This window comes from Trachurus trachurus (assembly GCF_905171665.1).
Source record: "Trachurus trachurus genome assembly, chromosome: 10".
NCBI classification, from domain to species: Eukaryota; Metazoa; Chordata; class Actinopteri; order Carangiformes; family Carangidae; genus Trachurus; species Trachurus trachurus.
In genome coordinates, this window is record NC_139894.1 from 13,204,861 (window position 1) to 13,218,336 (window position 13,476).

At 41.7% G+C, this 13,476-nt stretch overlaps 1 protein-coding gene across 4 annotated transcripts in view; it reads left to right on the forward strand.

Annotated features, from left to right (window-relative positions):
* Positions 1-13,476, forward strand: part of enox2 (ecto-NOX disulfide-thiol exchanger 2) — a 184,864-nt gene that overhangs the window by 169,933 nt on the left and 1,455 nt on the right. For all 4 annotated transcript variants that reach the window (XM_083980582.1, XM_083980583.1, XM_083980584.1 and 1 more), the window contains 4 exons: positions 586-726; positions 4,665-4,712; positions 5,541-5,637; positions 8,842-8,927. In XM_083980582.1, the coding sequence (XP_083836708.1) occupies positions 586-726; positions 4,665-4,712; positions 5,541-5,637; positions 8,842-8,927 (372 nt within the window). The remainder of the gene's footprint in view (positions 1-585; positions 727-4,664; positions 4,713-5,540; positions 5,638-8,841; positions 8,928-13,476) is intronic.

Consider the following 13,476-nt stretch of genomic DNA (forward strand, 5'->3'; position numbering starts at 1 on the left):
GGATTGGAGGACAACAAAACAGCGCATGTAACAAAAGAAGCCACTCATGCTATAGCAGTGTGAAGACAACCCTGGAACTTGCAGACCCTCTTTTTGCTGAAATTAACACAGCAGGAGGTGAATCTTTTCATCAGTGTTTAGCAGATAACTTCAGAAGACAAATTAGCTACCAAAGCTTTCTCAACACATGTTGTTGCATTACCCAAAGCGAGGATAAAACACACACACAAATTAAATTTCACCTTTTTATATGTAATTCATAATTTTGTGTTCACAAACTAAAGATCTGGTAAATTACTCCTCCTGGACGTTTACCATACAACAGAATCAAATAAGACACAACAGTTTGTTTTCTCTCTAGAAAATGTTTATTAAAGATATAATTCACATCGGCGCCTAATTGTTTTTTGTAACAAGTTCTAATTACTGGTGTAGGGATTACACGCTGAATATTAATAAAACAACTGGCTGATTGTTCCTTTGAGTGCAAGGTTACTATATCGTCACGGTTAGTTGGTTCACTGTTGCGTGAATGCCTGCCTCTGTTTATTTGTTTTTTTTTTTCTTTTTCTTTTTCTCCCCCAGCAACTGTTAAAAATGAGGGAAGAATTAAAACAGCGGGAGGCAGACTTGGAGAAGAGTTTGGATGACAAACAACAACTGAAGAACCAAGTCCAGACCCTGAAGGAAGGTCTCCAGAACCTGCAGAACACACATGTTATGCAGGTTGGTTTGTTGTTCTTAATGGGAGAGTTGCGAAATTAGTGCTAGATCAGTTTCAGCACATGGATGATATTGTAGAAATAATTCATCTATAAACAAAGCCAGAATGTGATAGTTGTAATATGTGGTTCTTGGTTGAGGATGGTAGTCGGCTCATCAGATGTCCCAAAGTAGCTATTTGAGTGCATCTTTATAATAGCAACACTGCGGGAAAGCGCCTACCACAGTGAGACAGACGATTTCTGACTTCAATCAGTGCTCTGGTGTTCCCATTTTCCTCCCAGGGTGTTGAAAACATCTCTCTTCTTTGACTCTTTAATTTCTAATTTCTCTCAGAAAAAGTTGAACCACATTCAACTTTTATGCAGCTCAGAAACGATGATGATGAAATGTTTATGACCTCCCTCCATTCGTCTTATAATGAACGAATAGGCAAAAGAAAAATATGTTTAACCAATAATCATTTGAGGGACTGTTTACCATAATTTCTTTGATGTTTTTTGCATTACTGTAGAAAAAGAGAGACATAGTGTCACAGTTAATCATACTGCTGTGTTGGCTATACCATGTCTTCACTACTGAAATAATCGGATGGTTAGTCCAATGAGTTGTTTGACCAATAATCAATTAACAAATGTTTGGTTAATCATAATTTCTCAACAAATATTTACTTTTTCTCAGCAGAGTATATTTGGTTTTAGACTCTTGGTCAGATAAAACAATTTGAAATATCCCCAGGACTCTGACAGGCATATGTTTTATTGACATGGTGATAAGCTGTAAAAAAAAAAAAAAAAAAAAGAAAAAAAAGAAATTATCCACAGATTGATACAAAAATAGAAATAATTAGTAGATAGTTTGATTATTTGAGTGTGAAATCAACACTAATTGCCATTTTGTTCAGCTGGTGCAAATCAGAGAATAAATCAAAGACATCCTGCAGCAGAAATATTCAGTGGAAATGATCACTTTAAAAGTTTAGTGCACATAGTTTCATTAACCACGTCCATTATACATGAGAATACGAAATAACTGCAGTTTAATTTGTGTCTCTGGACGGGATGTTTCCCTCCCCTGTTATTGTGTCCAGTCCTCTGAACTGTGTGTTCTCACAGCAGCCACATAAAAAAACAACAACTAAGGATATCCATTCATTTCCTAACCAGAAACACATTGAGCATGGTTGGTTGACCGCAGTAAAATAGTTTCCGTGTTTATCTGCAGCTGAGAAGTTACATGACATCGACCACCATCGTCCCAGTCACGTTCTCTCATTCCTGAACATTTTGTCCTCTCGGCCACATACACTACATCAGTCATTTTGTTTGAGTCGACCACGAGGTAGTATCCATAAGACATCTGTGTACATACTCACTATGTACACAGAGTAATAGCATGATCCCCCAGATAGGGAGATGGGGAGTACCTGCAGAAGACGTTGCACTAATGTAAACCACTGGTGCGGTCGCAGCTGCTACAGCCCACATCATCAGTTTGAGCCACTCCTCCTACATTATTCATCCATCCCAGCATCACAGTTGTTATTTGATTGAATGCGTTGCTCACACTGACTCATGTTTTTCCCAACAAAACTCCATCTAATATTGATTAGAAGCACGCCGTATTACCACAAGTGTACACTGCGAAATACAGTGCACCACAATTCACAATCTTATTAAGCAGTTTCAAGTTTCATGGGTCATTTTTCTCTCTTAGACATGTCGTGTTTACTAATGTTTCAGGTGTTGTCCCGTTTTCCAAGTAATAAAGTGCTAATGTTTGTTAATGCTCCTTCTGGTTCGGTATAATGAGAGGAAGGGCTGTCATTAAAATGAGCCTCAGGTTCAATCGCCTATTAAATTGGATAATAATACAAACCAGAGTCTCTCAATTCACGTGGGGAGTTGCTCCGTGTGCCGTCTTTTTGCTCTGAGATGTACATGTACAAGACAACTGCCATTTTCATATAACGCAGAGGTGAATTTGTAATTTGCTAACTTCTAATTTGAGTCCTTCTTCATACCATCAGTTCTCCTCTGCCGGGCTAATCGCTGTCCCCACTGTCACCGAGCTGTCACCGACCGCACATTACTGGATCGACACCAGTGCAGCGGATTATGATCACAACAAACGCCATTATCATCTTTCATGTATATTTTAGTGATGCCACCAAGAATTACTTTCATTTTTGATCGATTCATTGATTTTTTAATCTAAATAATGACTGTAAAATGGGAGAGCGGTGCAGAGCAACACATGAGACTTTTATTTCTTGTCTTTCAACTCCACAGCCAGCGTTAACTTAAAACTGATTTAACCTTGATGACATCGCCTGAGGTTTTGTCACATACACATAAGCAACAGAAGACAGTATACCATAGTTTTTCACATGCTCAAGATCTGAGCTCCCGACCGCGGTATTTGAGGGCTGCGTCCGACAGTTTTCTTTTTTCTTTTTTTTTTTCAAACTGAAAATCCAACATTCGTACCCCCTTCATGTGTCACACTCACTTAACACAATGAGTGATTTCTTTTGAGCTCACACAGTTTTTCCACACAGTTACTTGTCCTGTTTTGTGCATGTGCAAAAGCCTTTGAAGCCTCTAAAGAAAGACTGTCCAAAAGTGTTATTCCCATGTTTAAACCTCACTGACAGGAGGCTTTTCACCTCGTCTTTGATTGTGGATGCTCAGAGCAGCTATAAATACTGCTGCCTGCACACACAGTCAGACAACACATTTGTACACATCCATTTACATCAAGCCATACTAGGAATGTCAGCTCTATTCAAACTGTAATGCTGTTTTTGAATCAAGAATGTACAGTCAGTAAACAGAAGACGCCTTGAAGTAGTTTCCTGTGTGCTCCAGCAGGGGGTGTTCTTCAAATGCATAATCAGCATTTTGCTCCATTAACCTATTGGTAAACTAAATTCAGAGCGATAATGGTGACAATTTTGCAGGTCTTCTGTGGTTCACACCACCAATGGAAAAGTTGCCAACAAAGCTAAGGCTGTTATTAGATGAATTTAATCAAAATACATGTTTGTTTTAAATTGACTTAAAGTGACAGCTCTAGAAGACAGACCATACTACTTGTGACAAGGAAATGGATGTTCATGCGTAAAACTGATAAAATCATTGGATTAATTATTAAGTTCAGATATATATAACAAATTAAAGGGAACAGAGATACTAGTGGAGAAACAGGATGGAAATGCTCCCATCCACAAGGCACAACAGATCACTTACTGGTTTGATCAGTATTAAAAATATGTCAATAATATCCTATGCTCCTCACAGTCACTAAATCTCAGCCCTGTCGAACACCTATTGCTCTGCAGCACCAACCTCACACAACCTCATGAGGGAATATCTTCTGAGAGAATGATGCTCATCCCTTCAGTGAAGTTCAGAGACTTGTAGAATCAATGCCAAGTAACATGGACCAGCACCTCACTGAGATACTACAGTATACTATGCACTGGTTTTTCCTATGATCATAAAAAGAAAAAATAATCTGAAACCCAGAGTCACGTCTTCAGGCAACCAACAAAACCCTTTGATGGGACATCTGATGAGCTGAAACTCTTCTCATTGATAAATCAACCTTCAAATTTCTTGTCGGTCAATTTGCCGTTGATTGTATATCTCACCATTTCAGCAAATATATAACCAAGACATCAGGATCCAGGGAGTCTTATATTTGTTGCATTTGTGCTAATTGTGCTTCTTCGGGAGTTAATTACATCCATACGGATTTGGTGTCTTGTTTATTCAAATTTAGCACATTCTGGACATAAATCTAAAAATAAACATTGCTTATATTTGTCTGTTTTTGCACAACATGCTGTGCACAACCACGCTTCTCCGTCTGTCTACATTAGCTCCTAGCTTTTTTTCTCAGCTGCTTATCCCTCATATGTTTCTAATGTCCCACAGCTGGAGCAAAATGACAGAGGCAACGAGGAGAGCGCTAATCAAAACACTGTAAGTGGAAAAACGTTGAGCCCTTCTCACTCCTCTCCAGATATTATTTTGTGTCCTCACTCTCACTTCTTCTTTTTCTTCCTCTTCTTCCTCCCCTGACTTTCCTCTCTAACCTCTTCCACTGATGTGACAGATCATTACAGGCTAATCCAGTTCACTGCGACTGCATTTGTCATTGAATAAATCACACAGACACAACTGGGCTACGAAATAAAAGAGTCATAAAGTCAGAATGGCTTGCACATGTGCATATGCCAACACACCCACACGCTGACACACTCGCAGGGTGTTATGGATAGATTAAAAACAGAAAAAGGCCACCAGGCATCCCACACCATAAGTGGAAATAGTAGAGACAATACAATGTGGGACAACAAACAGACAAAAAGTCTTCTGTCATTCCCCTGACTTTTTTTCTGCCTCCTGTCACAGATCTGAAGCAAGCAGCTTGATCATTTGCCTTCCAAGTCTCTTCCCCTCTCTCTCTATTTGTTCTTCTTAGACTTGTCTCTTTTTTTATATTTGTGTGTGTGTGTGTGTGTGTGACATGCATTTCAATCCCCCTTCAGAATTATAGCTGCTGTCTGAATATTCTCCCTCGCCTCATTATCCTCATCCTCATTGTCTCTCCGTATTTATGTGTTGGTGGTGAAACTTTCTGATGTGTTCATTCTGCTTATTTGTGTTTGATTGTCTTTTTTTTAATGTGTGCCAATAAGCTTAAATGTAAGCTTGTTTACTTCACGTCAGCCGCAGTCAAACCGTGGCTGTTAGAAGACTCACTCAAGGTAACTGAGCTTGAATGTGTGTGTTTGTGTGTGTGTGTAGGAAACAACAGTGGTGTCCTGCAGTCAGGAGAAGGAAGGTCCAACCGAGAAGAATCCACCGAGTCCTGTTCACTCTGAGAGGGAAGCACTTCTAGTCGGTATGTTCCCACCACTGTGCACTCTTTGTGTTTGTAATTTTGTATTCACTTTATTATATAATGCACTGTATTGTATTACACATTCCCTTGGATATTTAAAGGTTTTCCCTTTTTTGTGTTAGTTGATTTGTAGGTATTTATTTTGGAAATATGCACTACAAATGTGCAATATTGCTGAAAATTAAATATATCAGTTCAGTTTTGCCCAGGTTACTCCAGCTGGTTAGTGGTTTCTTCAGATGCAGCAGAGATCAACATTTAGAGATATCAAAATGCATAAAATATCACAAATAAGACTGAAAAAAGAAGCAAGAAAAAGGTTTGCTCTGCTGCGATTTCAGATGAAAGCTCATCTGCTGCTGTTGAGACAGAGCTGCAGGTTTGCATGACTCTGTAAAGTAAGATCTTAGGATTCCCATCAGATTCATCCGTCCATCCATCCATTCGCTATACCGCTTATCCGTGCAGAGAGCTAATCCCAGCTGACATAGGGCAAGGGCAGGGTACACACCCTGCAGGTCGCCAGTCCATCACAGGGCTGACATATAGAGACAAACAGGGCGCACACACTCACATTCACTCCTGGGCATTTTAGAGTCGCCAATTAACCAATTGTGCATGTTTTTGGACAGGAATCGAACCCAGATCTTCTTGCTGAGAGGCGACAGTGCATACCACCAAACCACCATCAGTTTAATCACATTTAGTCCAAGGCATCAGACTTAAAAGACCAAAATGTGATGTAGACCTAGACTTGAGGTGTTTAATGCTCATCATTAACTCATTGAGTGCCAGACCTTTTATAAAATGGTCAGTGCCAGGTGCCAGCGTTTTGGGGCATTCTGAGTAATATGTCAAGACCCAGAGAGTATTTTGTACTATGACTCTGAAAACACCAAACAGCTCAAAGGAAAGAGGAGACTCTCTATTTAACTAGGGAAAAAACCATTTGTTTGTACCTTGTTCCATTCTTGATTTATCTTAAGTTGAATAGAGCCTGGTTGCACCAAAAAGACCACTTTTTTTCTAGAAAGCTGAGAAAAATGCATTTTTATGAAAGAGAGTCTCTCAAAAAAAATATTGATTTATCCGTTTTAATTTTGGCTTCAAAAATATGTAAGACATCTGAAAATTTCATTTCACATGTTTTTTTCACCCCCCCCCCCAAAAAAAAAAAAAAAAGACTAAACAAAAAACAACAACAACAACAACAACAACAACTAAAATACAACAAGTACGAGCAGTTGCTGCCTCTCCTACGCCCCCCTCCCCCTCCCCTCCCCTCTCCTCTCCCTCCCCTCTCCTGCTTCTCCTCCTGCTGCTTCCCCTCGTCTCTGAAGTAGGGAGGGAGACGTCGTGGCGTCTTCAGCCGCTCTGCTGGACGCGGCCGCGGCAGCGACGCACCGCGCTGATCTCTCGGTTCGTCGTCACGTCGGTTTACAGCATAGACTGTAAAAAGAATGGACGTAGCGTCCGTGACGTCACCCATTGGTTTTGGGGAGTCTGTTTTGTGCCGCTACTACGGGGGTTTGAACCGCGCCATGTTGGATTCTACTTGCCATATTTGGAGCGGTGCGGCCGTTGGCCGGCCGAGAGCCCGCCCACTGGCCTCGTAGCAGCGGTCGCCGGACCTGTCACTCAACGGTTCTGCGCCCTGATTGGCCAGAACTTTAACCCTAATAATAGTAAAACGGTAGAGTTTAAAAAAAATTCACCCCCCTCAGAGTGTGTGCGGGGGTAGAAACTATCGATTGAGACCAAAAAAATAAAATGTACCAGGCTGTAAATATGTTTTTTTAAGCTGTAAAATCGGCTATTTTAACATGGGGCTCGATTGGAGTTGCTCCCTTCTGGAGCCAGCCCCCAGCGACAGCCGGGGGGATTGCAGCTTTTTGAACCAGGAAGTGAGCTTCACTTCTCAGACCGACAACTGCCCCCTTGGTTTACAGCAGCTGGTGAAACTGACTCCGCGATCCGCCTCCGCTTCGGCATTTTGGTGCTGATCATCTAGATCAGTTTACTTTTCCTGCCTCCTCTGATCACTTCATGCTGGAGCTATGCTAATAGCATCAGTGGCTAAGCTTCCTGCAGCTCCACGTTACACTTGTTCCAGGCTCTGCCCGTCGTTTTCCTCTAGAAATAGAAACTTTTTCCGACTTTTTTATCTCTGTACCGATCGCGCTCGTCTTCTCCTTCTTCTTCACTTCTTGCTCTGATCTACCGTCTTCTACGTTCTACACATCCCAGAAGTCCCAAAATTACTCACAGTGTGCGCGAGAGCGTCCCCATTTACCAGCCGCAGAAAAGTGCATTTGACGTCTATGGACGTCAATGGCACTCAAGCGTTGGATTTTGATTGACGTCCATAGACGTCAATGGCACTCAATGAGTTAATACATGGAATGATAATGAGCCTCTGTGCGAGCTCTTACACTCACACACACACACACACATACCGACAACCTCCACACACATGTTGTGGAAACATGTTGACACAGCAGCAAGCATCTGTACCGTCAGCTGGAGAACATGTTCACTGGTTCTTTAATAAACACAGACAGGAAAATCACTCCAGTGGGTAAATTCATGCAAATAAATCAACATGAAATTCTTCTCGGTGCTGCATCTGAACGCTCCATTAGACTCCCAGTCAGACTCTCACTCATTGTCGGCGGAGCAGCTTCAGGCCAGCACGTTGTTTGTGTTCAGATATCGACTGACCTCCTGCAGGTGGCAAAAATGAAGTCTTGAGGAAGTATTTTCCTCTTAAAAGACTCCACTGATTGTGTTTTTTTCCTTGTTGTAGTGTTTGAGTCAGTGGAAAGCTTTTGTGGTTTTAACACTGTGTGTGTTTTGTTTCAACTGTTGGTCCCTGGATGCTCCATAGGTGGTTAGTAAGCAGAGGTGGAGGATTATCTCTCTCCTGGCCCTATCTGTGAGCTGATAGCAGATGGTTTGTTTGAGCTGGGGGAGAGTATGGCTTTGATGAGAGACAACGGCATCAAAGCCGTCATTAAACACTCCCTCTAATCTGGAGCCACAATATACAAGAGGCTATTAACAGTACTGGGACTTTGGGAGAAGCCACTCGAAGCTTGTGTTACACTCAGTCAGAGGAGCGGAGAAGGAGTTAGATACGCTGGTGTTGTGTTGCTGCGTTAACATCTTTTGCATGATTTTTTTTTTTTCCTTTCTCCACCTCAGGGATCATATCAACGTTCCTGCACGTTCACCCGTTTGGAGCGAGCATCGAGTACATCTGTTCCTACCTGCAGCGCTTGGACACCAAGGTAACAAAACCACATGGATCAAAACTTCCACAGTGGAGTAGATTAACAGAGCTGGCCTTCAGCATCGCTCTAGATTACATGCACCCCTTACAGACACGGTATCAGTCCCCCCCCTCCCCTACAGAGACAACATATGGGCTTGTTGAACGCCAGAGTCCTGCTGTGCAGTTGAGGCACGGCACCTCGATGCAAGCCGTGCTCCTTAATTTTCCATGCCTTTCCATACCAATGCATTCATTTTGCAGAAGAGCTCTTTAGGTGAATCTGACGCACATGCACAGAGGAGTTCGACTTTTTTTTGGGAAAGTGGTATCGATCTCCCCATCTAACTCAAGCAATAAGGCGAATAGGAGTGCAGTGTACAATAAAACAGACTACACCTAGGCGGTATCAAAAAAAAAAAGAATGACACAAAATTTAACTATTTCATAACAAGTGTTTTATTTTGAAGTTCAAAATCGATGCATACAAAAGTGATTTTACCTGTGCTGTAAGGTTATAGTCAACTGCATGAACAAGTTGAGGAAATAACCCATGTGCACAGCAGCTTCTCAAATTTTGCCCTGTGTTGTGTCTAATGCAACGTGACTAAATATGGTATGGAAATGTGTGCACAGGTTAGACACCAGATTGTGAGACTCCATTAGAAAGGAGAGAGTACTAGGGGGAAAGCTGCTGAACAAACAGTGAAACACAGCTGCTGCAGCGGTTTAAAGGTGCAGGGAGCGCCAGACTACCAATAACAGAGGGGGCAGCAGCCATCCTGGAAAAAATGGCATCACGCACAATTTGCTATTTACACACCCCTGCGCTGAAAAACGAGGCAGGTAAGCGCTTCTGACTTGGCACAAGAATTATCTGTGGAAACTGGTGTTTCGGTGACTGATCCGTTTGGAGAACACTGGATGAAGTCAACCTCTGTAGACGGCATCCATGAAGAAAAGCATTACTCACAAAATGGGACAAATCTGTAAGACTTACCTTGCCTGTCGAGTGTTGGCAGCAGAGCGTTGTCTCAGAAATGGTGTTTGATCAGATGAAACCAAAATAATTTGTTTGGATCAGATGTAGCCCCAGCGTGTTTGTCTGGCCAGGACCGGTGACTGTTTGGTGCCAACAGTGAAAGGTGGAGGTGGGATGTTCTAAAATGAGGCTGCATTTTTAGATGGATGTGTGATTGCAAGTTAGTATAACAAATTACTGAATGAAAAGATGAGGCTGCGTCGCAAGAAACTTGGCAGAGCAGAAATTTCCCAACATGACAGCGATCCAAAAACACACTGGTTTTTAGAGGAGAAAGTAAAAGCTAAAACCTGGCAGCAGCAGCAGCTGAAAATGACAGACATGAACAGTAACAGATTAGATCAGATGTGAATAATTAATGTTAATTCTGGAGCTTCTGAAATGATCTGCAGATTGTCTGTGAACGGAAAGACTGATCACTCTGTAACAGCACAGTTCAATAGGAAACTCATTATTCTTCCTAAACAGGGGACTCTTCCTCAGTACAGGATTTGAATTATGATAAAATGCTGTTAAATGTTGTGTCACAAACAGGCTCAGTGAATGTGACAATAAGGGGGAAATAACAAAGGTAAACTAAAAATGATTTATTACAACTGCAGCGGAAGACGAGGAGGTGTGGCAATCAGCGAGTTTAGTCGTAAAAACAGTGCATGCGTGAGTGGTGTATGAGCTGTGGAGGTGGTGGGTGTGGGAAAAGCAAAAACTTAAGAGGATGTTAGTAGATGGAAAAGAGAGAGAGCAAACAAATACACGAGCAGCATGAGCTGAGAAAAGCGACCTTTTGGATCTATTGCTGCTGTGATTGTCCAGAACAACCTTTGAGTCAATGGGAGGGGCGTCACGGTTGCATCCTAGTCCAGAGGAAACATTCACAGAGAAAGAGGTATACAACAAATACAGTCACCAGAAGCAATCAGACATCTCTCAGTGTACCTGTAAGTGGAAAACAAAATCCCTCAAAACCTGTCCTGCTCGCAGTTAAAAAACTTCAGAGACAGTTTCTCACACTTTTGGCCTGAAATGCCACAGCTATTTGTCGAGCCCTATCTGGCTAGTCGTGTGATTTCCCCTGATAATGGAACATATTAAAACTAGATCCTTCATCCTGACCCTTAAAGCCAAACCACCACCCTCAATCCTCAGACACCCTTAGTTTCCACTCTGTCTGGCAAAGCACAGCTATTTTATCCCCCATCTTTCTGAGGAGGCATTTTAGGCGTATTATCGCTCTTCACTGCCACTTACACAAGGCTTTCAAAATGCCAACTTTCAATGTCACCTCCAAAAGGTAACACCAAGATTAATGGCCTTTGCTGCTATCGCCCTCTGACAAGAAGACATTCAGGGAAAATGGCAGATGTCTCTGCTCTCCGCGCACTCACACTCACTGACCAGACAGAAGACGGGTTAAAATTTTAGGAATGAAACCATCAGACTTCAGGCACTTTTAACTCATTGTTTGGAAGAATTAAGTCATTATCTGCAAAAAAACTTTGTCTCTACGTTGTGTTGCCCCAAGAAATGACTGTTCTCTCTTTGAAAAACCAAAGAGTGGAGTGTGACTGTCCTCTCTCACGCCTTTTGGGTTTCTCTGTCTAGTGTGTGTGTGTGTGTGTTTTTGAGTGTACACCCACACTTGTCTGTCTGTATACGTCTGAGTGTGAGCCTGTGCATCTGTTGTTCCCACACCAACTCTCCACCACATACATCAAGTAGCCCACAGACCTTTATCAATATCATTGGCGAGACTCCCCAACAACAAGCCCAATCCGCTCTGCTTATCTGGTGGCTCCAAACACAGCTCCATTGTGTATAATGATAATGAATATCTCCTTGATGGACCTTAATGCATCCTGACACCGGCACACGAGCTCAAACAATCTGGCTGTTAATGCAAAGCACTGTGGGTTGTCTACAGCGGCTCATACGCTGCGTTTTTTTTGGCTCCCGTCACCTCAGGATTTCAATTGACTGATGATCCTTAGCCCACCCGAGCGGTGTGAGCCAGATTATGCTTAGTCAGGCGGCCGCTATGCTGTCGCTATGAATTTACTTACGCTCTGATTGTGCGATTGCAGCGGAGGTGTGATTGGAACGAGTCAATGTTTTGTCAGTGAGTAGAGAGGAGGTGTGGAGTGTGGAGAAAGAATGGAAATTGGTTGTATGATCCACAACCAAAGTTAACTCAGCGGGTGACCCAGTTGAGAGAAAAGAGTAAAAATTATTCTTACTCATTTTTCATTGTGTCTATATTTATTTCACATTAAGAGCACACAGTGTATGTATGTTTACATATACCGCTGATAGGCTTAATGATGAGGAATGAGGATCCAACTGTGATCAAAACATTGTCTATTTAAATAAATTCACGGTTAACAGTGTGCAGGCGTTTCTCTTTTCAGTTGGCACAGAAGCTCGTTTTTATCACACACACACACACACACATCCACACACGCATCTTTGAAGCTGAAATGCTTCACACCTTATCAGTCGTGATCTGATAGAGGAGAAGTCACGACCAGCGAGGGAATCTCAAAGCAGGAAAAGTTGCAAAGGTGACATGTTAAAGTTCGGTATGACTCCACTGTGCAGAGCCATTGTGAAGAGCTTATTTCATGTGAGGTCATTCTTTGTGATTGCACACAATCACAGGACGTTTACAGGAGCTGGAGTTTAAAGTCACATCCTTGGAGATCCATCTGCTACTGTCTGCTTCTATCAGTTTTTATAATAGGAAACCAAAGGACTAAGATGCACTGAGAAACAACTTGCAAGTTGCATTCAAATAAAACCAGACCATCATCACATCAGCAAAAGTTTCTAGAAACTGACTTGAATTGAAAAAAAGTATTTAATAAAATGAGATGCACTCTGTCAAAAATCAAACTTTTAGTTTAAATGAACTGCAACTGAACATCAACAGCAAGTTTGACCCACTACACTGTAGACCAGAGCAGCCTCTGAGCTTTTTAAAAAATTTGATTGCCACAAGACTTTAGTTTTTTGTAATATTGGAGTTAAATAGGGTCATGATGTGTTTTCACACCTTGGTTAAAATGAGCACTGGTGCATTTCACTGGTTCATGTGGTTTTAGAACAACCAGGGAATTTTGTGATGGTCGATACTGTTTGTGATTTTATCATGAAATTCAAAAGCTGAACTAATAAATCGTTCCACTGATACAAGAAGAGATTTTATATTCAATCTCATCTGTGCAGTGGATGTATAGTATATTATTTGCATACTGTCAATCATTTGGTACCCATGGTGACTCATATGCATGATAGCACATGAGTGCAGGGACTTCACCCGGATCAGTCAGAAGTAGTTAAAGCTGCAGTCTGGTGTGTGTGTGTGTGTGTGTGTGTGTGTGCATCCTCTGTGTATTTTCACAGTTCATTAAATCTATTAAAAAGACACAGTGTTCCCACAATAACATGCTCAGTATGTTGCTGTACAAGATGTCTCTGTTTCATCTATTATGTAACCATTTGTCATTATTCATAACATGTGATCAGTTTA